The following is a 25,804-nucleotide window of genomic DNA, read 5'->3' as shown; positions in this document are numbered from 1 at the left end:
TTCTCTCAATAAAGTTGGAGGGTTATCATTATAATCTTTGTAATGAGGCTTTAGGATAGAGATGGGGTTTCATGGAGTAAACAATACAGGGATATAAGGACCTTACATAATCTCACATATCAGTTTTCCATGAAAAGCTTTCTTGGCATTAATTTTCTATTTTATGTTCGAGCTTCATAAAAAAACAGTGCATTATAGATACGTGCTTTTTGTGTAGCAGGAATGTACTTTCATTTTTATTTTGTTTATTTATTTTTGGCTGTGCTGCATTGGATCGTAGTTCCCCAACCAGGGATCAAACCCATGCCCCCTGCATTGGAAGCGCGGAGTCTTAACCGCTGGACCACCAGGGAATTCCCTGGAATGTACTTCTAAATGGGAAACTCAAGAAAGCAACTAAGGACTCTTTATGTCAAGAGAGGCCAGAAAGCACTGGCAGCAGATCAAATAAAAGTATCTGAATAACTGCCTTCCAGATAGACTGTTACAACAGTTCCTTAGCATTTTGCATAAAGACGACTTCTAAGTTCAAATCCCCCTTAATTTTCTACCCCAGGGAACAAAAATGCTGGCTTCTCTCTTCTCAAAAAGTCTCCAACTAGTCTACATGGGGCTAAGCTTCAAATTTACCTTTTCCTTACTGTCTCCTTCAGTAAGTTCTATTTCCCCCGTATGTCCCTTCCTGTAAGAGCTTTGAAAGGATCTGGGGTCATCTTTCTACATAGGCATTTGGCCACCAGGCACTGGCTATTCCACACCTTCAGAAACCATTCAGATAACAGCAACGTTGTTATGATAGACGTAAAATGAGATTGTCTCTCTCTGTCTCCAAATATTGAAATAAGCCAAGTAAACTGGCAACACTTTCTAGATTTGGAAGATCACACTCATATCAGCAATACTGTCCCTGAACAAAACACAGTATTTCCTCTGGTACCTATAACTTCAGCAAGATCTGAAATGGGGACTGACTTGTCGTTTTATTCTTCTCTTTGTCTTCAGAATATTTTTTTAAAATCATGACTCCATTTATAAACCTAAGATCTTGTTTTGCTTTTCTCTGGAAAACATGAAGTCTTCTCTGAACCGTAACATCTTTCTCCAAAATTTATTTAACTCAAACGTATTTTAAAAGGTTTTACATTTTTTATTTCTTTTAGGTTTTCAGGGGACCACATAGAGATCCTTAGAGCTAGTTAGTGTTTAATGTTCTAAGTGAGGACCTGAAGTTTGGAGAGAGAAAGCAGCTTGGCCAGGGAAGCACAGGTAGATAGTGTAGGTGCAAGAGTCTGGTTTCTGCTTAAGTTACATGACCAATAAACTAATGAAAGATCTGGGTAACAGAGGACATGCACCATCTTGATTTCCATAGAGCTTCTAGCCCCTCTTTAAGGTCCATGGGAAGGCTCTGGACAGAAACATAATCAAGTGAAACCCCACAAAGTATTTCACAAGCTTTCCTCTCTATGAACTGCAACAAGTCCTACCGCTAGGAGGTGCCCTTATGGACAAAGGGAACTGACCTGCTGTTTTTGGATTGCTTGTCACTCAACACCTAGACAGTCACTTCTTAGCTCTCCATTGGTGTCTTAGTGCACTGAGATCTAAAGAAAGTTATGTGGACTTCCCTGGTGGCACAGTGTTTAAGAATCTGCCTGCCAGGGCTTCCCTGGTGGCGCAGTGGTTAAGAGTCCGCCTGCCGATGCAGGGGATACGGGTTCGTGCCCCGGTCCAGGAAGATCCCACATGCCGCGGAGCAACTAAGCCCGTGTGCCACAACTACTGAGCCCACAGGCCGCAACTACTGAAGCCCACACGCTCTAGGGCCCGCATGCGGCAACTACTGAGTCCATGTGCTACAGCTACTGAAGCCCACACGCCTAGAGCTCGTGGTCTGCAACAAGAGAAGCCACCACAATGAGAAGCACACGCACCACAACAAAGAGTAGCCCCCGCTCACCGTAACTAGAGAAGCCCATGTGAAGAACCAACGCACACAAAAATAAAAAATAAAAAAAAGAAAGCTATGAAAGTCACATATTTTTCCATTTTTCAAAAGAATTTTAAAGTCTAAAGGCATTCAGTATTTGCAAGTGGGATAAAAAAGAGCTGGGCTCATTAGAACGAATCCTACCTTCCTAGGCCTCTGAGGAGGTAACACTATATAAATGGCAACTGTGATTGCAGAAAAGCAGGGCATCTACAATCGGCCCCCTACTTTCTACCCACTCTGTAACCCCCGAACAGCTGAGTTTCACTTCTCTGCTATTCTGAGCATCAGCAAGTCCATCAAACTTCCCTTGTTTTCTTTTTAAATGGTGAGACTCAAGTTAGCCTGGAATTAATGATTAACAGTTGCTATTTGAAAGTGTGGTTAAGTGCAGCTTTGGCCAGCAGGCATCCTAACTGTGAGTTTGACCAACTGCTAAGGCACATGGGCAAATTCAAGTTCTCTAAGCTTCTCTGTATGTCACTTGTTTGAATGCATAGTAAAATGAGAGAGAAAAAAATTAATGTATTGAAAAAACAAGCATCTCTACCAAGGTATGTGTTTGATATGCAAAGATTTTAAGGACTTTCACAGGCATGCTGTACAAAGAGACAATGTTACATCACACTGGGAACCAGTAAAAGTAAATATTAAAGTTAAGTGAACATTACCTGCAAAATCTCATTTAGAGGAGGATGAAAACCATTTTGGAAAAAGAAAGACATTCTTATTAAGAATTGCAGTGAACAAGGAGTTTCAGGTATGATTTCAAAAATTATTATTTAAGATTTCCCTCAAGCAATTATTCCTTGAAGTGCCTTTTTCTATTGTACCATGGGGTTTTAAAATTTTATTACAATAGACAATGATTGATTTTTAAAATGTGTCTGATTTAACATTTTGGAGGTTTTTAGTTAATAACCATAAGCAATGTGGGAGGAGATGCAGAACGGAAGAAGAGTAATAGTTTGTACTCAATAGCAAGTATTTTACAAATTAAAAAGATTTTCAAGAGCAATATGAACAAATCAGAAGACTTGATTTGTCTCATAGCAGGTTTTTCATAGAGCTGTCAGCTCAGGGCTTTGTGGGGATAAGTACATGTATGAGTGACCAAGACAACCTAGGAATAGATTTGTAACATAATTTTTAAATTAGAAAACTTTGTTAGTAAAAAATCATTTATAGCTTCTTTGATAGATTTAGAAAAGAAACTTCAAGATGGAAAGAAAGGAAATGAATCGAAAGAGAAGAAAGAAATGGAAAAATTGGGATGGGGAGAGGGTCAGATGATGGCATTGAGAAATTTCTGATTAATAGTGAGCTGGGGCTTCCCTGGTGGCGCAGTGGTTGAGAGTCCGCCTGCCGATGCAGGGGACACGGGGTCGTGCCCCGGTCCAGGAAGATCCCACATGCCGCGGAGCAGCTGGGCCCGTGAGCCATGGCCGCTGAGCCTGCACGTCCGGAGCCTGTGCTCCGCAATGGGAGAGGCCACAGCAGTGAGAGGCCCGCGTACCGCAAAAAAAAAAAGTGAGCTGGAGGTGGAGGAGAGGGAGGGAAGGGAGGAAAGTGAGAGGACCCTTCCCTTTTAGACCTTGGTCCTTCCCAACCATGAACGTGTTGACCACTGCACATACGACCATGCTGAGGAACGCTCTAGGGTTGGGGTAAGATAAAATTCAGCTTACGATAGGAGCTCTGTGAACACTACTGAATTAACTACTCCTCTCCTTCCGTATTTCTTGTAAACTCTGATATCAGTAAATTAATTATAAATTCACATTTTGTATTCTAAACACATGTACATTTTTCTTTTTGTAGGATGACTTTATTATATCAAATGGTACATTTCATTTTATTTGCCTCAGTTTCTGGTGGTAAGTAGAGTTTTATCTTTAGTATGGACTGGGAATAGCTTGGTTCCCTGATTTGTGGATGAGAAAACAGAAGGGTATAAGCCCAGAGAGGAAAATCACACTACTGTCCCCATAGATGTGGGAGAATTCCATGCCATCTACTCCAGGGAAGGAAATAAAGTCTTTTTATTTATTTTCTGCTTAAGCCTTCAGGGTTTTTCAAAGCAGGGAAGGAAACTGAGGTAAAGGAATTGTTCATAATACTAAGAATCTATGTCTCTATCTCTATCTATATCCATATCTATACTATGTTTATGTCTAAATCTATATCACACATTTAAATGATATTTAAGACTAATATTAAAAGGCAGAAATCTTGACTTGCCTCACTGATTAGTCAATTTTCCATAAAGCAGTCAGTTCAATGCAACACACACACACACACACAGAAGCAATTTTGGACTGAAAAATGTCCCCCAAAATGTCCAAAAATGCAAATATTCCTACATAGTTTATGTATTTCAATAATTTAATCACTGCTGTGAATTCTCCACTCTACATCATGTCCACTAAATTTGTTTATGAATTACTTAACCAATATTCAGAAGGACATATCAGTTCAAGTATTTTTAGCCCTTATATTTATTCTTTATTTAAAATGAAAGTTTAAGCATTCCTTTTAAAAAAACCTTACATATATTACATTTAATTTCTGCTACTGTTGCTAGCATTTAATGCACAGTAAACTTTTTTTCTAGCATATATGGAAAATGGTAAATCTAGGTAAAGAGATTTAAAATAAAACAAATTTCACTACAGTTCATAATTTTATTTTTCTTTGTGACAAGATTCTTATCCAGGTTATTATATTCCTTCATTGTCATCATTATGAAATAGTATTGTTATTTAATTGATAGGTCAGTAGTAACTCAATGGGCATATTTTGAACACTGGACCCAACAACTGCATCTCTACATATATACATTCTTTACAAATGCATATGGAACATTTACAAAAATTGACCACATAAAAGGCCCTAAAGCAAGTCTCAACAAATTTTAAAGGATTAAAACTCTACAGAGCATGTTATCCAATCACAATCGAATTGAGATAAAATGCAAGAAAAGACAACTGGAAAATCACAAATGTTTCAAAATTAAATAATACCCTTTTAAATAAATATCGGTCAAAGAAGAGATCACAATGGGAATTAGAAAATGTATTGAATTGAATAATAATGAAAATATGGCTTATCAAAACTTTGGGACATAGCTAAATTGGTGCTGAAATCAAGTGTGTACACTTACATGCATATATTAGAATAGGGAAACTGTAAAAATTAATGATCTAAGAATCCAGTTTAAGATGATGGAAAGAGAATAGCAAACTAAATGCAAAAAAACTAGAAAGAAGAAAAAAATAAAATAGCAGAAATTAATTAATTGAAAAACAAACATATATTAGGGAAGCTTAACTTAGTCACAGTCTCCAAAGCATTTTGTAAGGCCAGTGTGATCTTGATGCCAAAACATGACAAGGACATTGAGACAGGGATATTATGACATTTTGACAAATCATAGGCCTTTTTTCCTTGTGAATGTAGATGCAATTATCAGAAACAAAAAAAACTACCAAACGTCACCCAGCAGTATGTTAAAAGAAACCCAAAAGGGATGATTACATTGTGACAAGTTTGGGTTTATTCCAGGAATGAAAAATTAGTTTAGTGTTCAAAAATCAATGGATGAACCACTTCTGGTTATACACCCAAAAGAAATGAAAGCAGAGTCTCAAAAAGATATATTCGTAGCAGCATTATTCACAATAGCCAAACAGTGGAAGCAACCCAAGTATCCATCAACAAATGAATAAACAAAACGTGGTATGCACACATTAATAATGAAATATTATTCAGCCTTAAAAAGGAAGGAGGGCTTCCCTGGTGGCGCAGTGGTTGAGAGTCTGCCTGCCGATGCAGGGGACACGGGTTCGTGCCCCGGTCCAGGAGGATCCCACATGCTGTGGAGCAGCTGGGCCCATGAGCCATGGCCACTGAGCCTGCACGTCCGGAGCCTGTGCTCCGCAACGGGAGAGGCCACAACAGTGAGAGGCCCGCGTACAGCAAAAAAAAAAAAAAAAAAGGGAAGGAAATTCTGACACATATCACAAAATGGATGAACTTTGAGGATATTATGCTAAATGAAATAAGCCAGTCACAAAACAAATACTGTATGATTCTACTTATGTAAGTTATATAGAGTAGTCAATTTCATAGAGAGAGAAAGTAGAATGGTGGTTGCCAGGGTTTGAGGGGAGGAGGGATGGGCAGTGTTTAATGGATACAGACTTTCAGTTGGGGAAGATGAAAAAGTTCTGGAGACATATATGTTACTACAATAAAAAATAATAATTTAAAATACATGCAGAAAAAATATATGATAAAATTCCACTTATGATAAAAATTCTTAGCAAACTGGAAGTAAAAGGGAACTTTCCTCTTCTGTTAAAGGATATCTTTAAAGAAACAAATAGACAAAAGTCTAAACCAAAAATCTTCACGAAAGCTAATAATAGTGAAATACTGAAAGTTTTTCCTAGGAATTGATAATAAGACAAGAATACTCGCCATTACTTACATTAAACATTATACTGGCCTAGTCACTGCAATAAGAAAAGAAAAGAAGTAAAAGGTAAAGGACGAGAAAGAAACTCTCATTGTTCATGGATGATATGATTGTGTCCCTCAAAAAATCCAAAATAACCAACACATAAATTAGTTGAGCCAATAAATTATATGAGCAAGAATTCTGGAATACAATGTCAATATACAAAAACAGGCACTTTGTAGTTCACTAAAAACAGATTAGCCAGTTTTTACTGGCACTAAGAAGCTGTGTTTGGATTTTGAAAATCAATCTGCCTTGTAAATTTAAATGATCCAATTAGTAGGTGGTATATTTTAAGAAATACAGCACCTATATTAAACATGTAAAATCTGTTTAATTTACCAAATAAGTAATAAGCTTCTTAAAAGTAACATTTTAATATAGCATGCTTGCTTTGCACTAAGCAGCGGGATTTCCTTGGTCAATGGGACTATTTCGAGGTGCGAATAGACCCTCCATTAATGGAGGCTGCCATACAGCTTCCTTAGAAGCAACACAGAGCCTGGGGAGAGGAGGAAGATTCTGTTCACCCACAGGTCATTCTCAGGGAGCTGCCAATTTTGGAGAAAATCATGTTATATACAGAGGTTATAGATGGGTAATATAGAAGGCATATGGGGTGGATTTTTGAGGAGAGCTGTGGCAGGGTCCTTGACTCTCTTCTCCCATGTATCCCTTGGCAGTTTAGTGAACTGGACTCTATCCTCAGAATAATGTTTTAAAGAAATAGTGAAAATACATAGGATTACCAAACAAATAAACTATATTTAAATATAGTTAGTTAAACTGTAAAAAAAATTTATATAGAAATAGATGTGCTTCTTATTAACACTTTATGTAGTAAGATTTAGTGGTGGGTCTAAAACTGCGTAGTAATTAACATCAAACTAGGAATGAGTGATAATGATATTTTGAGATATCTGCAACTATAGTGTTTTTAAATCTGTGATTTTTATTATGACAAAGGCACAGATACTGTGAACCCTAATACAGTTTTTTCTTACATTAATAATGGAAAGATATGCCATATTTTAGTTAGAAGCTAGGGAAAATAAAGATGAAATTTGCCCCCATTTAAGTCCATGGACTGTATAATCCTATAAGCCTTAGTGATAATTTCTACTGTTTTTTACCTATATACTTTCCCACATATTTATTGGTATGTTGGTTATTACTACAATAGAAATTAGTTATTTTTAATTTTATTTATTTTATTTTTGCTACAATAAATTTGAGTGATATTTTACTCTGTCCAAATATTTTATTTTTGTTATATATATTTATATATTTGTTTTTATATTAAGAAAACTAAGGGTTATATTGTAGTATTTGTCAATAAAAATATACCAAAATTAAAAACTACAACACTTTTATTCAGTGGCTAAGTAATAATGACCTAAAACTCCACAATCTGGAATATTCAATATCTCTTTCTAGAAACAGAAGAAAATTTTAATTTTATGCAATTTAGCTTTGTTTGTATTTTTAACTTACTTATGGTTTCAGTGGAAGGGGATTCAATAATTTTTCCAAGAGTCTAAAGTTCCCGTTCCTGCCTATTTATTTGTTTGTTTTTTATTTTTCTTCCAGTTTTGTTAAGGTATAGTAGACATACAGCATAAGTTTAAGGTGTACAGCATGATGATTTGACTTACATACATTGTGAAATGATGACCACAATAAGTTTAGTGAACGTCCATCATCTCATAGAGATACATTAAAGAAACTGAAAAAAAATGTTTTCTTATGATGCAAACTCTTAGGATTTCCTCTCTTAACAACTTTCATATGTAATGTACAGCAGTGGTAATTATACTTATGTTGTACATTATGTCCCTAGTACTTATTTATCTTATAACTTGAAGTTTGTACCTTTTGACTTTCTTTATCCAATTCCCCTCTTCTCCAATGTTTGCCTCTGGTAACCACAAATCTGATCTCTTTCTAAATGAATTTTTTTGTTTGTTTTTGAAGTATAATTGACCCACAAGACCATATTAGTTCTTAAAAAACAAAACAAATGAACAAACATAACGAAACAGAAACAGTCATAGAAAAACAGAATAAACAGGTGGTTGCCAGAGGGGAGGGGGATGGGGGGAGGAGAGAAACAGGTGAGGGAGATTAAGAGATGCAAACTTCCAGTTGCAAAATAAATGAGTCACAGGTATGAAATGTACAGTGTGGGGAATATAGTCAATAACTATGTAATATCTTTGTATGGTGACAGATGGTAACTAGACTTGTCATGATGATTACTTTGAAATGTACAGAAATATCCAATCATTATGTTGTGCGACAGGAACTAACATAGTGTTGTAGGTCAATTAAACTGGTCCATTTAGGAAATAAAAACAAACATAAACAAATGGGGCCTAATGAAACTTAAAAGATTTTGCACGCAAAGGAAACCATAAACAAGACAAAAAGACAACCCTCAGAATGGGAGAAAATATTTGCAAATGAAGCAACTGACAAAGGATTAATCTCCAAAATTTACAGGCAGCTCATGCAGCTCAATATCAAAAAAACAAACAACCCGATCCAAAAATGGGCAGAAGACCTAAATAGACATTTCTCCAAAGAAGATATACAGAGTGCCAACAAACACATGAAAGGATGCTCAACATCACTAATCATTAGAGAAATGCAAATCAAAACTACAATGAGGTATCCCCTCACACCAGTCAGAATGGCCATCATCAAAAAATCTACAACAATAAATGCTGGAGAGCGTGTGGAGAAAAGGGAACCCTCTTGCACTGTTGGTGGGAATGTAAATTGATACAGCCACTATGGAGAACAGTATGGAGGTTCCTTAAAAAACTAAAAATAGAACTACCATACGACCCAGAAATCCCACTACTGGGCATAACCCTGAGAAAACCATAATTCAAAAAGAGTCATGTACCACAATGTTCATTGCAGCTCTATTTACAATAGCCAGGACATGGAAGTAACCTTAGTGTCCATCGACAGATGAATGGATAAAGAAGATGTGGTACATATATGCAATGGAATATTACTCAGCCGTAAAAAGAAATGAAATTGAGTTATTCGTAGTGAGGTGGGTGGACCTAGAGCCTGTCATACAGAGTGAAGTAAGTCAGAAAGAGAAAAACAAATAGCATATGCTAACACATATATATGGAATCTAAAAAAAAAAAAGGTTATGAAGAACCTAGGGGCAGGACAGGAATAAAGACGCAGACCTACTAGAGAATGGACTTGAGGACACGGGGAGGGGGATGGGTAAGCTGGGACGAAATGAGAGAGTGGCATGGACATATACACACTACCAAATGTAAAACCGATAGCTAGTGGGAAGCAGCCGCATAGCACAGGGAGATCAGCTCGGTGCTTTGTGACCACCTGGAGGGGTGGGATAGGGAGGGTGGGAGGGAGACGCAAGAGGGAGGGGATACGGGGATATAAGTATACGTATAGCTGACTCACTTTGTTATAAAGCAGAAACTAACACACAAAAACAACAACAACAAGAACAAAACGCACACACAAAAAACAAACCAAAAAAACTGGTCCATTTAATATAGTGAGGTGATGTAGTACGTTATCACATCCAGGGCCATCAGATGATACCCGAAGATGATGAGTGTGGAGCCTTTGTTTCATATAAACATGGAGTTTAGACACGGAGCAGCGCTGGGGAAAGGGAAAAGCAGAGGTCCTTCTAGACCTGTGAGCATTTTTGCCAGTGAAGATCTGAGAAACGAATCAATTGCTCACAAAGCACCGACGTCTCCAAGACAATCAATCAGAAGCACCATTCCATTGAGGCACACGTGCCATTTAGTGATTTTCTTTTCTATCTGGGGCTGCTTATCCAATAAACTAAAAGCTTTTATTGCCCTGATTTCCATGTTCAGGCATATTTCCTGTTAAGTAGCCCTACTTCACTTGCTTTTGTGAGATTATTACCTGATTGGGTATGTGCTCACTAAAATCCCAAATAACACGTGTCATGTATTATAACACAGAGTGTGTGACCAAGCTGTTCCAAGATGCCTACTTTAAAGGAGGAGACATTACTGTTGTTTTCACACCAAATGCCAAGCACTGCCAAAGAGTCTGCACCCACCATCCAAGGTGTTTGCTCTTCACTTTTATGGCTGAATCATCATCTGAAGATCCTACCAAGTGGTAAATGTTTGCTTTTCTACGTAGAGGAAATAGATTTTATACAACAGACGGACAGACAGACAATTACCAACAATAAACTGCCGTCCACCATTTTATAAAATTTAATGTTAACAATGGGAAAATGTATTTTCCTTCCATTGAAATATTAAATATTACAGAAAAAAGGGTAGTGTTTAGGCAGGTCAGGAGGAACAGACACGCCCCTCAGTGTGGTTTCTTGTGGTGTCAATATTAACGATACTTCCTCTCTGATTTGTTTCTACTTTAATGCCAATTAATCATTTTGTTCTTTGGTTTTCAATTGATTATTTATATTTGCTATGATTTAAACTGGTACTTTTCCCTCAATTATTTTATTAGAAAAAAATTTATTATTTATAAAGGTAATTTGAAAGAATAGTACAATGATTTCCTATCACCCCCAAGACTTTTTGCCATTTTTGTCTTCCCTATTATGTATGTGTAGATGTCGAACCATTTGAAATAATTTGAAACCATCATAACACTTCACCCCTAAATATTTCAACATACATTATCTTACACAAAAAACATTAAAAATTAATAAGAATCCCTTTATATCACCTCAATTGTCCCCCAAGTGTAATTTATAGCAATTAACCAGAATCTTATTAAGATTTGCAAATAGCATCTGGTGGTTTTGTCTCTATAGTCATATTCTTAAAAATTTTAGGACATTCCATCCACCATTTTTGTTTCCATATTGAGCTTGAAAATTTAATGATAAAGCTTTACTGCAGAATGAAGTTATTAACATCTTTGTGCATTATTACTGCATTCATAGTATTTACATAGTGCCCTGAACTTATAAAATTTACTATTCTAGAATCTACAACAGAGATTGGCAAACTTCTTCTTAACAGGCAGAGTAAATATTTCAGGCTTTGTGGGTCCAGAGGCAAAATCAAGGATATTATATAAATACTTACACAATGATTTAAAATGTAATCATTAAAAAGCATAGAAACCCTTCTTAGCTCATTAACTGTACAGAAACAGGCAGAGAGCTGCATTTAACCAACAGGCCACAGTTCACCCACTCCTGTTTCCAGTTAGGAAGGGGCATTACATGTGATCTTTTCAATGTCGGGATGTTGGAATGGAAAACAAACTCACAGTATTGCTAAGAATATATTTGTTTTGGCATGAGATAGAGAAGTTTGTTTCCTTCTCTTTGACCCTCTGTGTGCTGACTTTTAAGACCCATTATTTTAAAACATAGATTTTCACCCAGTACTGTTATTTTTTTAAAAAACAGGTTTACTTGCATCCTGAAAGACAGTGTTGCAGAAACACTGCCAATGGTCAATATGACGGGAGCAATTTCTGGATATTCTTCCAAGCAATGCTCAGACCAACTAAGTGGTAAGATGTCTTGCTAGAATTGATATATACTAGTTATTGTGATGTGTACGTGCAGTTACATCAGGTATGGTTTTGTGGCTATGAAATAAAACCCTGCTATATGGAAACGAGGTCTCCTAGTGAAGTTCTTTCCTCATAGAGTAAAAACTAGCATACCTGCATGTCCCCCCTACCCCATTATAGTTCATTAAAATTTATCTCATAGGACGTATCTAACTACACCAGTTCATCATTCATTTATTTTCTTTCTCCTTCCCAGTTTAAAGTTTTATATGAAAGTCCTTATTAAATATATTAATTCAAATCAAAGGAAGCAACCATAAAGGTTAAGATGACCCTTGTCTTAATGGTGAGATATTCCAGATACTTGAATAGGTTAATTAGTGAATCAGTCCATCAGTGGAGTTAAGGAGACAAGAGACGCCAGTTCATAAAGCTGAAGCAGAAATATACAAGTCTAATATTGCTGCAGTGTAAAAAGGACACTGACATTCTCTTACTGTTTCCATGTGAGGGTAGGAGTTGAGCAGATTAAAATAAAACTAGAGGCCTTCTGAGGAAAAGTCAGGGAAAGAATTGAAAGAGCAACTCTGGAGGGACGGTTGCTAAGACAGAATTATCAGATGCCCCCAGAGACTGGAAGGTAACCATATTTTCTGATTTTATTTCCAGCTTGCAACAAAGATATTTATGTGGACCTACATATGAAGGGCCTGAACCATAACAGCTCTATTACCAAGAGTGCTCAGGAATGCCAAGAGAGGTGTACGAATGACATGCACTGTCACTTTTTTACATTCGCCACAGAGCACTTTCCAAGTGTAAAGTATCGGTGAGTGAGCTGTGGATTGAGCCCAAGGACCTTAGATTATCCGATAGAAAACAAAATGGGATCCTTTTTTTTTTCTCCTTCAATTGTAGGCGTTAAAAATTTATTTTTGACCACTACAAGACAATTCTATAATAAGTACTCCCAGTTTTCTTGATGGAAAATGCATTTAAAGTCCAACTTGGATGCATTTCATTTTGTAGTACAGCGGCTGTCTTCCAATGATGCTTTTAAAAAATGTTTAATACATCTCCTAGCTAATTTGAAGAGCGCTACATTTTTAAAGTGGCAATTTTGCAACAATTACAGTGGTCTGACAGTTCCATTCTCAGCCTAAAGGATGCTACAGTATGAATCTATAGAATCAAAATGAAAAAGCTACTCAGATATCCTTCCAAATAACAGTTCCCCACCTGAGACAAAGTAACTGAAACCAATGTGAAGTATTTTAAAACTTGCCCCCTACTGGATTTAGAAATATTCCAGGTATAAACCTCCTGTGTAAAAATATAAAAGGATCTGATCTGTAATTGATTAATCTCTTTTCTCTTAAAAAATATTTTTAGGGAAAAATATCATTAACTTTTTTATTTAGAAATATTTGAGATGTTCTGGATTCGTATAGGAAACTACACTTATCTGAAATCCAACAATGAAAGGAAAGTTCAAATGACTGGTATTTGGATTTTAACATTCTGCTCTACACGTTCACAAAAAGGAGATGAGTGGAAATAAAGCGTCAAAGATTTGTTTGAAGAAAAGCAATGATAACACAGAATGAAACCCTCAAATTAATAATTAAGTTTTCATGGCTTTTCTTTAGCTCAGCTCAAACTACACCTTTTTACATATTTTACGTCTAAGATTCAATGCAGCATGAACAGCAAGCCAGGAAACTGAGTTGCTACGTACTATAAAAAAGTTAAAATGCTAAAATTGAGAAGAGCTTCAGAAGTCATCAATTCCTACACCTCTACTCTTCATGTCACCACCCATCTAAAGCTGTCATTTTACTGATGAAAAAATAAAGTTGACAAAACTCACAGGACCACCAGCTCTTGGCAGAGTTGGGACTCAAAACCAGCTGTGCAGTCTCTCAAACCAATACCTTTCAGAGCAATTCTTTAGCTATCATGCCCAGGCCGTCTCTAAATGTGAGTTTCTTATTATCTTATGTTTTTCCTTATTTGCATTTGGAGGGATAAAATATTTGTCCATTTTGTTCTTTATTTAGTAACATCTGTCTGTTGAAGTACACCCGAACGGGGATGCCAACCAACATAACAAAGCTCAGTGAAGTGGTGTCTGGATTTTCACTGAAGCCCTGTGCGCTTTCTAATCTGGGTAACTATTATTTTCTTAATGAGGTAGTTTAGCCATTAAATAGTAGGTGCTGATTATGTGTATGATGGGCATAACTTAGGATACCAATTTGTGCTTACTGATGAAATGGACCCAATGATCTTTCATCTTCTTCATGAGAAAAAATTCATTATGTTCTATATGATTAAAGCTTATATTTGAATTTAAGGCAATCACTTCAGTTATCCTAATTTTAAAAAAGGTAAAAGATCTTGGGATAAACTAACTTTTAAAAATTACTAAGACCTTGTTTCTTTAGTGCAGTTTTAGGTTCGCAGCAAAATGGAGGGGAAGGGATAGAGAGTTCCCATATACCCCCTGCCCAGACACATGCACAGCGTCCCCTATTACCAACGACCCTCGCCGGATGGTACATTGGTTACAACCGACGAACCTACACTGACACACGTATAGTCACCCAAAGTCCACAGTTTACATTACGATTCACTCTTGGAGTTGTACGTTGTATGGGTTTGAACAAATATGTAATGGCATGTTTCCATCATTACAGTATCATTCAGAGCATTTTTCACTGCCTTAAAGTTCCTGTGTTCTGCCTATTCATCCCTCCCTCATCCCCCAACAAACTTTTTATATGGAATTTACAAATACCATGAGTGGGATTTTACCTTTACCGATGCTACTGGCGAACTGACTTTCTAAATGTGGTTTCTTCTGTTGTACAGCTTGTATTAGGGACATTTTCCCTAGAACAATGTTTGCAGACAGTAACATTGACAGTGTCATGGCTCCAGACGCTTTTGTCTGTCGCAGCATTTGTACTCACCATCCCAGTTGTTTGTTCTTTACCTTCTTTTCTCAAGAATGGCCAACAATATCTGAAAGGTAAGGAGTTAAGATTGTGTCACGTGTTATCTTTTCAAACAGCTGAGCAAAAGCCACCATTAAAAACTCTGAGCAACTATAAATTTTATCTAAATGTCTGTCAAGGATACATAAAAGTTGCAAAGAAGAATTCCTAGTTCCTCTTTCTTTCCATTCCCCACCTATTGACTGCAAATCTGGTGTTACCCAGGACTCTTGCTTTTCTTTATGTTAGGGAGGTCTCTGCCTTCAGAGAGTTGTTAGTTCTGAAAGGAATGAAGAAAATAAGGATGGTCATTAGGAGGCATCTTAGTTCGGTGCCTGGTTAAAATAATTGAACCTGGAGCAGAAACAATTGGAAATATCAGTGACTTGTCATATCCAAAGTGGAGAGGGGTGGAACAATGGCCTTCATCAACAGAAGCGTGGGTAATGGTGGAGGGAGATTTGAGAATTTAGACCCTGCTTCCCTACTGATGGGTGTTAACATTGGAAACCACAATAAAGCACAGGAAATTGCTATGATCATCAAAGGGATGTTTGCTGGGGTTGCTGCTCCTCATTAACAAAATTCACTAAAAAAAAGAAGAAATCTTAAGATTATTTGCTTAAAAATCTAGATTGTATGGATTATCTTAACCTGAATTCTCAGAGCCCTTGTTATTTGCTTGACATTGCTGTTCATTGTTGGGGAGAGTGTCCCCCAGAGCCATCCAGCCACAGTAAGCCCTTGAGTTCCTGTTTATCAAGCAAGACTGGTTTTTTATCAAGTGAGGATATAATTCCGGAAGTATAATGCTAGGTTTGTCACATGAGAATATATCTGTTACTTTCATTTTCTCAACATGGTTCTAAATGTGGGGATACCATTGGTCAACTCAGTAGATTAAAAACCCTGCACTACTTGGACCAGAGTGGAAGTAAAAGAGAAGTGATTAGATTGGGATATATTGTCAATGCAGAGCCAGTAAGATTTGCTGACGGACTGAACACCAGCTGTGAAGTAAAGAGTCAATGATAGCTCCAAGATTTTTGGCCCAAGAAAATTGCGAGGATGGCAATGCCAATGAAGAGATGGGGGAAGATTTCTTACAGAGATGATTTCAAGAGGCAAGAGGTGCCTGGTAGCCATCCAGAGAGAAATATTAAATTGGTGGTTAGAAAGGGAAGTCTGGGATTTAACAAGGGAGGTTTATGACCTAGATCTGTGTTAGGTGTCACCAGGATACAGCTGGCAATTAATGCCATTGAAACTGGTGAGGTCGCCAAAAAATTGAATGCAGTCAGAGAAAGAGAGGAGGTCAAAGATTGAGCCTTGAGGCATTATAAACTTCAGAACTCAGAAAGATGCCTTTGTAATGTGTTATTTTGTCTTAATCACTGCTTTTTCTTTTTTATCCCTTTTATAAAATTCCCAATCAATACCTATAAGAGGAGCAACACATTTAATCCTCATTACAAGGTGAGAGAGGAACATGGGTGCTACAAGCCAAGACTTGGCTTCTTAAATTTACGTTAATGAATATTAAATAAAACTAAATATCCATTTCCTCAGCTGTATTAGCCACATTTCAAGGACGCAGCATATGGCTGGCTAGTGGCTATTGTATTGGCTGGCATAGACGTGGAATATTTACATCACTGCAGAAAATTCTGTTGGACAGCACAGCTCCAGACTGTGATTTTGTGCTAATTAGGAAAAGCTACTTCCTCCCAGAAAGATGCCGCCTGGGTGTGGAATCTGTAGTGGATTTTGCTTATCCCTGTCTACGCCTACAGCAACTCTGGGTAGCAGATTTGTAGGTAGCATGAAAATTCTTGAATCGTTGAGATAGTCTAGGAGAGTTGAGAGAAAGGAAATAAAAGAGGAAGGTACTAGGAACAGTGATGTTGAATAGAGCAAGCTTAGAAAATTTAGAGGCAGTTTGGTAAATTTGTCTACAACCTATGGATCATGAAGTCTGAGTCAGTGATTTATGAATAGTACTTTCAAAATGGGAACAACTTCCCTATTAAATGCCAACAGCAGCTGACTTGTATATGTGCTGTGAAAATGTCTTCTTCTTTGATATGGTTTACATGATATCTCTGTATTTCCCCTTTTTTACTGTTAGAAATCTGTGTCTACTTAAAACGTCTACGAGTGGGCTGCCAAGCGCACGCATTAGAAAGAACAAAGCTCTTTCTGGTTTTAGTCTACAAAACTGCCGGCACAGTGTCCCAGGTAAACGATGAAAGCTCTTCCTTCTGATTGAGGATCAACAAACGTGTGCTAGGGTTTCGCCTCTCATGTCTGATACATGCTTTGCTGTCTAGTGTTCTGCCATTCTTCGTTCTACCGTGACACTGATTTCTTGGGAGAAGAACTGGACACTGTTGACGTGGACGGGCACGAAGCCTGCCAGAAAACATGCACCGACAGCATCCGCTGTCAGTTTTTTACCTATTCTCCACCTCAGGAATCTTGCAACGGAGGGAAGTAAGACGTATGATGAGCTCCACAGATGCTCCTGCCCCGTCTAGCTGAAGGGAGGAATTATGTTTATACCATTTTGTTTCCAACCTGCAGGGGTAAATGCTACTTAAAACTTTCTGCAAATGGATCTCCAACTAAAATACTTCACGGGAGAGGAAACATCTCTGGATATACGTTAAGGTTATGTAAAATGGACAATGGTGAGTTTAATGTCACTTGAAAAAATACATCCCCTGTATACTGACTACGTCATGACTAAGAGAGTCAGTAGCAGCTACAGAGGGGAGAAAATTAGTAAAGTAATGCACTTAGATGCAATTTTCTGTTATTTTCACTGCTATCACTCAGGCTGACCTGTTTTAAAGGTAAATATTGGGCTTTGACTAAACTCTGTGTTGCCTTGCATTAACTGAATATGTGTTATAATTTGATACATTTATATAACCAGTATTTCCTGGTGAGACTCAGGCTCAGCCAAAATTTTTATGTCTGATTGTTGTTATCAAGGTCAATAATCTTTCTTAGTACCCTTTACAATAGAAATATCAACCAGCATCTTGGTTAATCAGATTAGTCATTTTCTTTCTATTGGCTATTACTTGATCTTTAATTCAAATATAGTCATCATATGTTTGGAAAATTATGTATCTGTGCAGGAAATACTCAAGTGGCTCCTTCTCCAGGGCCTTTAGATTTCCTGCATGTGTTCTGCATATTTATGAATATTAGCAAAAGTTACAGTACAACCTTATTAATTTGTAACAATGAGTATAGTAGGGTGGAAATAAAAAGACTGTCTATATTAAACAAGACCTATAATAACATAAAAATTATAATACACATCAGATCAGCAGTGCTTCCATTCCAGTGGCCAATTTCTGAGCATAGAAACAAAAGGTGGTTTGTAGGCAAACAACACTGTGTAAGGGATGAAACAGGAAAGAGCCTAATACACACATTCCTCTCTAAATTATTGTAATAACCTATTATGACTTTAATGTTCATTGACTTACATACACTACATGTTTTTAGACTTTTATTGCTTACCGCCCAATATTATAATGCAGTATAAATTAAGTTGCAACTGAGATTTAATGAGTGAAATGGAAGTGATAATTATGCTTTGTCGTAGATTTCAAAGTATGAAAATCTTCCGTGTCAGAAATATTGACTCTACTGAGAGGTGAATAAATCCTTAACTTCTGAGAACTTGTTTTGTATAATAGAACATACAATATTACTGTATACTGTGTCCAATACTAGCATCCTAGCTGGGAAACTCTGCCTTTCTAGGGCTTAGAGGGGCTCTGATGGGAATCTGGATGGCTCTAGCTTCTTTAAAAAGACAGTAAATTGAGTTGTATCTCATACATTCTCTGTTTTTCTTACAATAAACTTACCTAAGAAGGAGTATTTACAATCATTCTGTTGTCTTGGTTCTACCAAGCAATAGAAAGGATGCAGCAAATTTTGCTGTTAGTGATGTTGACATAGTTTAAAAAATGGGAACCAGCACTTATACCTTTAATTGCAGAATTCATTCTCTACCCTCCTTCCTGCTCTTTTCTAATGAATCTAGGGACTCTGGTCTCTAGAGGTTACAGAATAAATCAGGTGTAGATTGATAGCTAAAGCAGAAAATATAAGATAAAGGAAAATAAAATCTTATGTCTTTTTAGTGCATCTTCTGAAATAAGTGAAACTAGATAAGTAGGTTTTGCTGCATTATATTAGATGAAATAATACCCTAATATGAGAGGGAATATCTAACTGAGATGTTTATCATATCTTGTCCTGTCATTTGTCTACACTGTAACTTAACTTTGTGAAGATACAGAGCAATTGCCATTCAAAGAAACATCTCTTAACACAAAATGTAAGGCTAAAAACAAATATTTAAAGCATTTTTTTGAACTGAGAAACCAAATAGAACGAACACCAAGACCTATAACTCATCTTAATAAGGTCTTTACTTAGTTGTTCTTAATATATTTTAGTTACTGATCTATTCGTTTTCTAAGACAAGAAAGAAAACAGAAGGGTGAGTTTGAATCAAAGTCCTTGGAAACATCAAAGGTGGAGCAGAAAACCCCAGTCTGTCAACAAGACCAAAGGGCAGATGCAGCTCACAAACAGAAGAGCAGCCAGGTTTGGGTGTGGGTAGGGCAGGAGGGCAGAAAGGGCAGCTGGAATGGAAGGGGATGGGGAGGAACTGGACAAAGGCCACAAACGGAGTGGAAGGTGCTGAACTTTTCTTTGTAACAGTAGTTCTTGCACGTTAGTGAGGCTGATTAAAACTCAGATGACTGGGGTCCACTGTCAGAGTTTCTGATTCACTAGGTCTGAGGTGGCGCTCACGAATTTGCATTTCTAACAAATTCTCAGGTGATGCCATTGGTCGGGGGCCACACCTGACAACCACTGCTTTAAGAGAACCATTGAGGTTAGCATTTGATGGAGGGTAAGACTGCCTTGCCGCCCCAGATGAGGCATTACTTGGGGGCATGCGATTACAAGGTGACTCATCATTCAGTTTTTACGTGCATGTTGTGCTTTGCCAACTTGATTCTAGACTGTCTTCAAGTCAAGGTCATGGTAAATTATTGAATCCAGGGAAGGTTTTTTTTCCCTGTGTGCCTGAAGGAACATAACCACTGTTGGAAAATGAAGATGTTAGGAACCAACTCACTGCAGTCCTTCTGTTGTAGCGTGTACAACGAAAATCAAGCCCAGAATTGTTGGAGGAACCAAGTCTGTTCTTGGAGAGTGGCCGTGGCAGATAACTCTGCACGTCACGTCACCCACCCAGAGACACCTGTGTGGAGGCTCCATCATCGGAAACCAGTGGATATTAACAGCTGCTCATTGTTTCAGCGAGTCAGTACCACTGCTGTTTTTACTCGTTCACCATACTCACACATATATTAAATCTATCCCTAGTATTTTAGTACAATTTTAAAGATGTAAATGATCCTATTTGCTAAATTAAGTTTCTGTCTTTAGTGATTAAAAGCAAACAGGAAGAGCCGCTCATGATCTACCAGCATCAGGACAGGTGCAGGAACGTGGCCGTTTGACTTCATAATATTCCACTTTTCCAGTGAAATGTATACACATCCCCAGGGGAGTTCTGGTTATTTCCTATTAAGAGCGTATCATCTTCTGTGCACTGTCTGGGCATTGGGTCCAGAACTAAACTCGAAGACAGTTTCCTGCTCCCTGAATCTAATTTCCCATTTATTCCCCCTCTGCTTCTCCCTCTCCCTCCTCCCCACCGTCTTCTCCTCCTCCCTTGTCCTCCTCCTCCCCCTTCCTTCTTCTTCTTCTCTTTCTCCTCTTCCTCTTCTTCCTCTGCTTCTTTCTCTCTCTCTCCTCTCTCATTCTCCCTCCATCTCTCTCTTTCTCTCCCACTGTGTTTCTAGACCCATAAGGAAGAGTTTATTGTACATCATCAAATTGGATTCCCTACTTAAGTCAATTTTAATACTGGTAAACTTAACAGCTCCATCGGGAGAGCATTCAGAGTATATGTAACCCAGGGAATTTTAGCTGGCCAAACTTCCTCTTTGCACCTCAGTATCTTCTGGGTTGTTTCCAGACACAGTTTTGTGTTTTTGTTAGTAGGTTTATTTTATCAGTATGCAACTTACTCATATTATTACTCAAAGATTCATTTGAGGTCAATAGTCTCTTTTACCCTTTACGTATGGGAAAATGGAATACCAGAAAGTCCAAGAGAATTTCTCAGGGTCACAGCCAACGACCCCAGCAATGAAACTAAAACCCAGAACTTTTTTTCTTGTGTGTGTGTGTGTGTGTGTGTGTGTGTGTGTGTGTGTGTGTGTGTGTTGAAAGGCAGAAAAAGTATTCATTGATTTTTGTGTGTTTAATATAAGGCAAATGATAGCCCAGGACATTCCATATAGGAGGACTATGTGACTGAAAAATCTTAGCATAAAATCACTTCTTTCCACTTAAAAGCCCACTGTTGGCAGAAAATATTACATAGTTAGTAACAGTCAGTTAAATAGCACTGTACCTCAAATGCTTGGGAATTATTCGGTAAAGGAATTTTCTTTTCCTCGATTGCTTACTCCTTAGGGTAGAGTCACCTAAAGCTTTGCGTGTCTATAGTGGCATTTTAAACCAAGCAGAAATAAAAGAGGATACATCTTTCTTTGGGGTTCAAGAAATAATAATTCATGATCAATATGAAATGGCAGAAAGTGGATATGATATTGCCTTGTTGAAACTGGAAATGACAATGAATTACACAGGTATGGAGAATTTTAAACAGAAAGTTGTCTACAGTGATTACATGGAGACGATGTTTCACACTCCCAGATTCAAGGCCAGACCCTGGCAATCTCTCCATGTGTTATTATCATGAAAGGGGGAGGGGGATGCCAAGTTAGTCTTAAGACTGATGTGCTTTCCTGACGACTGCATCTTATTTTGGGGTGTGGGTGAAATGGTAAGTTGTCCCAGGCTTCCTCAGATGCACAGAATGACATAACTTTGTAATATACTGGAATATTAAAGATGATTTTTGTCTGCTTTTTAAGGAAGAAAGGATTGTGGGTCAGAATAATGAAGCAATTTCTACAGGGTCACAGACCTCGTGGGAGTGACGGAGTTAGTGGAGAGGGCTGTGGCTTGTCTCCCTCGTTTCCTCATCCTGGGATGTGTGACAGATAACGCTGAACACGAGGGACGAAAATGTATGACAAGGAGGCAAAAAAATGAATATAATAAATAGGGAACACACTACATAATAGAACGAAGGAAGTTTTTCCTGGGAAAGAAGATATATTTTGTTTCTGATAATTAAACTGTGATTTTTAAAATTTAGATTCTCAACGACCCATCTGCCTACCTTCCAAAGGAGATAGAAATGTGATGTATACTGAGTGCTGGGTGACTGGATGGGGGTACCAAAAATTAAGAGGTAAGAAGTGATGTTTCTCTCTGTGCTCCAGCTCAAGATACAGAACACAATTTAGTCATAAGCTTTTCTGCTACATCAATTCATACAGCTAAAATGAGAGTAAAATAAAAACATTATTCAATTGCAGAAAGCACATTAATAAAGATGGAAAGACAAAAATCACTCAAGTGAAGATGACACCTCGTCTGCTTGACTGGAAATTTTAAATATGATAATCTCTTTAAAGACATTATTTTTAATGCAGTTTAATTCGAAACCTAGCACTTTTCAGTAAATGTCTTAGCCTGTTATCTGATTATTTTCTCTGGGAAGTAATTCCAGTTAGAGCCGTAATTAATTTTGGACTTAATTAACATTAACAAAACGGTACTCACAAGAGTGAGAGTAACATCTTCTCTATACTCTGTAATTATAAAAGGTCTACGAAGTAAACCTAATATTTTTGTCCTTCTAGATTTTTACATAGGTATGGTTTTGATTTTAAATACATATACTTATATTTAAATTTCTATATATATTATATATATGTGGTTGTTCCATTAACAAACAAAAAATTTTTTTCAGACAAAATACTAAATACTCTCCAGAAAGCCCAGGTACCCTTGGTGACAAATGAAGAATGCCAGGCAGGATACAGAGGGCATAAAATAACTAATAAGATGGTCTGTGCAGGCTACAAAGAAGGAGGGAAGGATGCCTGCAAGGTAACAGTGTTCTCAGCCAATTGAATATACTCACATTAGAATGTTTAATGCATTTTTAAAGCAGTCTTCTGCCAATGAGCGGGGAACACAGTGGATTTGTTTTCCTTACCCTGAAATCTGATAGACTGAGGGAAAAACCAGAAATCCGGTTCTTTGAAGTTTATTAAAGGGCCAAGACAGAATTTTAGGTGAAATCACTCTGATGAAAACGTATTTAAGATGAGAAGTGTCTGAACTGATCTGCATGCCTTTTCTTTTCTCCCTTTGTCATAGGGAGATTCGGGGGGCCCCCTGTGTTGTAAGCACAACGAGGTCTGGCATTTGGTAGGCATCACGAGCTGGGGCGAGGGCTGTGGCCAAAGGGAGCGGCCGGGTGTTTACACCAACGTGGTCGAGTACGTGGACTGGATTCTGGAGAAAACGCAAGCAGCTTGAAAGAGTCCCCAGATGCCATTTGACTCCCTGAAGGGTAAGCCAGATTATTTCCTGGAAGAAGGTTTGGATTTCACCGAAGAAGACACTGCACCATCATTTTCCTCCATAGGCTACAATTCTGAGACCGTAACAGACTGAAGGGGCGTGGTATTGGTAAGAACACACCAGAACTGTCATTCTCAGAACTCCCAGTCCCACCGTCATCAGAGGGTGATCAGCATCCAGTCTCTTGCTTGTTGGTTACACCTTTCCTGAGCCAAACGAATACTATAAGATTAAGATGTTTGAAGATGAAAACATACCCAGATAGACCAGAAAAGAATCAAGTAGTGGCACCAAAGGATCGGGTAGGACTGCTCAAAGAAACCACTGTAAAAAGATTTGTTAAATGAAAAATGGGAACTGGAGACAATAGAAACAAGGGCAGCCACCATCACATCGCAAGACTCTGGGCCCTGCGCACATGCACACAGCTCTTTTGTAAAGAAAGAACTTGACTGAATTTGATGGCAGGTTTTCAGAATAATCAAGAATTCTTGTCATGTCATTTTTTAATATTTTTTAAATTAGTTTGGGTAGAGACAAGCTATGAGTGAGTGTGAATATGGGTTCCAGAATTTCTGTATGGGAAAGGATTAAAAGCAGCAATTCACCTGGAAGTGGGACCTTAGGGGACAAATCTTAAAGGTGTTCTTGCCTAGAAAACAATTTGTGCGTGGATTTCATATTTATTTGCATAGTTTTGGGTAGGGGAGGGCTGATGAAGATGAGGGGGTAAGCTAAAGACCTCCTAAGATAAGCTGCCTCTGTGAGTGTGGGTTTACAAATCTACGTTTATAGATGATAAATGTACTGACAGAAATCAAAATAAAATACATCCATACTACAGGGAAAACGATTTGGGAATAAATGGATGGTTACAGTAACGTCTTCGGCATCTTGAAAGTGGCTCCCTGTATTCTCAGTACTGGGGTGTTCCCTGTACATATTTACCTGGTTATATAGTGCAAATATTCACCTGGTTATTGTTGCTGATATAGTTTAATAATCTAGAATTTTCGCTGTCTCCACCAGTTTTCAATCCGTGTCAACAACTTATGTCAATATTCAATCTAATATGTGCAGTATTTCTTGAACAGACTGAGCTGGTGGGATACCGTAGTGAGCCAATAAATAGATCCCTACCTTCTTGAAGCTTCTGGTCTAGCTAGCAGGAGCCACAAAAATAAAGTAATTACACATGTATAAAATATATAATTTTAAATGGAAATGAGAGGGAGGCACAGGGTTCTATGAGAAGTTAAGGAAGAAGAGAGTTTAGGGAAGGTTCAAAGACTGGGATAAAAAGGAATTTGTCTGAGGAAGAAACAATAAAAACAAAAGCAAGCAAACAAACAAAACCCCCAAAATCAAAAAATTGGAATGGCATTAAGGCCTTAGCTACTGTCCTACCTCATCAAAGACTCAGGGAAACTTTGATCCATTCTGATGAAGAGGCATGTCCCCAACTGGTCCTGTTCAGACCCACTTCTCCCTTTACCTTGTGGGTCCTGCTTTGTCCTCTAACATTCCTTTCGTATGGGCTTTTCCCACATCCTCCATCACCATGAGTCAGAATGGGCCTTTCCCTGTCCTTGTGAGAGAGAATTTTCTACATTCTGGTTAATGTCTTTAAAATTCACATTTAGAGAATTTACCTACTGCCCTGAGGCTCCAGCAGCAGTGAATGGTGGTCCTGTGCTGAGGCAATGGTTTCCTTTCTTAGCCTGCCTCTCCGTGAGACGTTCTGAGGCCGCCAGGTACCCTGAGGAAGGCTTCTCTGGGGGCCTCTCCCTACATCCAACCCATTTCCCTCACGGGGTATGTACACGGTGCTCATTCATCAGAGCGGGGCAAGCTTCTATCTTTCCTTCTCTCCTTCCCAAAGCCATCGACAAACTGAAACTAACTCTTCTGAGCAATTTTTCAGTTAGGAATGTGCCCGTGTGTGTGTGTGTCTGTCTGTCTGTCTGCCTGTCTGTCTGTCTGTCGGGGGCTGGGGGGAGAAGAGTTGGGGAGAGAGACGGAGAGAATGAAAAGGAATATTTCCAGTAACCACAATACTTAACAGGCACTCGGCCTCACGGCCTCTCCTGATGATCCCTCATCTTCAGATACAGTTTTAATTTC

General features: G+C 38.0%; 1 protein-coding gene and 1 long non-coding RNA gene across 4 annotated transcripts in view; one reads left to right on the top strand and one right to left on the bottom strand.

Annotated features, from left to right (window-relative positions):
* The window catches only part of LOC309795844, a 53,638-nt gene that overhangs the window by 23,343 nt on the left and 4,491 nt on the right, over positions 1–25,804 (bottom strand). Inside the window, exon 2 of the long non-coding RNA XR_014292377.1 lies at positions 15,035–15,086. This is a non-coding gene — a long non-coding RNA (uncharacterized lncRNA). The remainder of the gene's footprint in view (positions 1–15,034; positions 15,087–25,804) is intronic.
* Positions 2,491–24,550, top strand: LOC309795843 (coagulation factor XI). Of its 3 annotated transcripts, XM_082608663.1 has the most exons (17): positions 2,491–2,750; positions 3,812–3,867; positions 10,511–10,673; positions 11,950–12,056; positions 12,729–12,888; positions 14,120–14,229; positions 14,934–15,093; positions 16,505–16,534; positions 17,187–17,296; positions 17,389–17,551; positions 17,642–17,748; positions 20,257–20,425; positions 21,650–21,825; positions 22,401–22,496; positions 23,061–23,200; positions 23,474–23,669; positions 23,745–24,550. In XM_082608663.1, the coding sequence occupies exons 2-16, from the start codon at positions 3,813–3,815 to the stop codon at positions 23,633–23,635; spliced, it is 1,908 nt and encodes a 635-aa protein (XP_082464789.1). In that variant the 5' UTR covers positions 2,491–2,750; position 3,812; the 3' UTR covers positions 23,636–23,669; positions 23,745–24,550. The 3 variants fall into 3 exon arrangements, with proteins under 3 accessions (XP_082464789.1, XP_082464788.1, XP_082464790.1); XM_082608662.1 differs by having other exon boundaries at positions 23,474–24,550; XM_082608664.1 differs by lacking the exon at positions 16,505–16,534 and having other exon boundaries at positions 23,474–24,550.

The sequence above is a fragment of the Mesoplodon mirus genome (assembly GCF_964341445.2).
Source record: "Mesoplodon mirus genome assembly, chromosome: 20".
NCBI classification, from domain to species: Eukaryota; Metazoa; Chordata; class Mammalia; order Artiodactyla; family Ziphiidae; genus Mesoplodon; species Mesoplodon mirus.
Note: the sequence above shows the minus strand (reverse complement) of the source record. Positions and strands in the feature narration are given on the sequence as shown.

Coding starts and splice junctions, on each gene's coding strand:
- LOC309795843 (XM_082608663.1), top strand. CDS start 3,813: ATGACTTTATTATATCAAATGGTACATTTCATTTTATTTGCCTCAGTT. Junction 17,552..17,641: donor GAATCTTGCAACGGAGGGAA/GTAAGACGTATG, acceptor TCCAACCTGCAG/GGGTAAATGCTACTTAAAAC. Junction 23,201..23,473: donor GAGGGAAGGATGCCTGCAAG/GTAACAGTGTTC, acceptor CCTTTGTCATAG/GGAGATTCGGGGGGCCCCCT.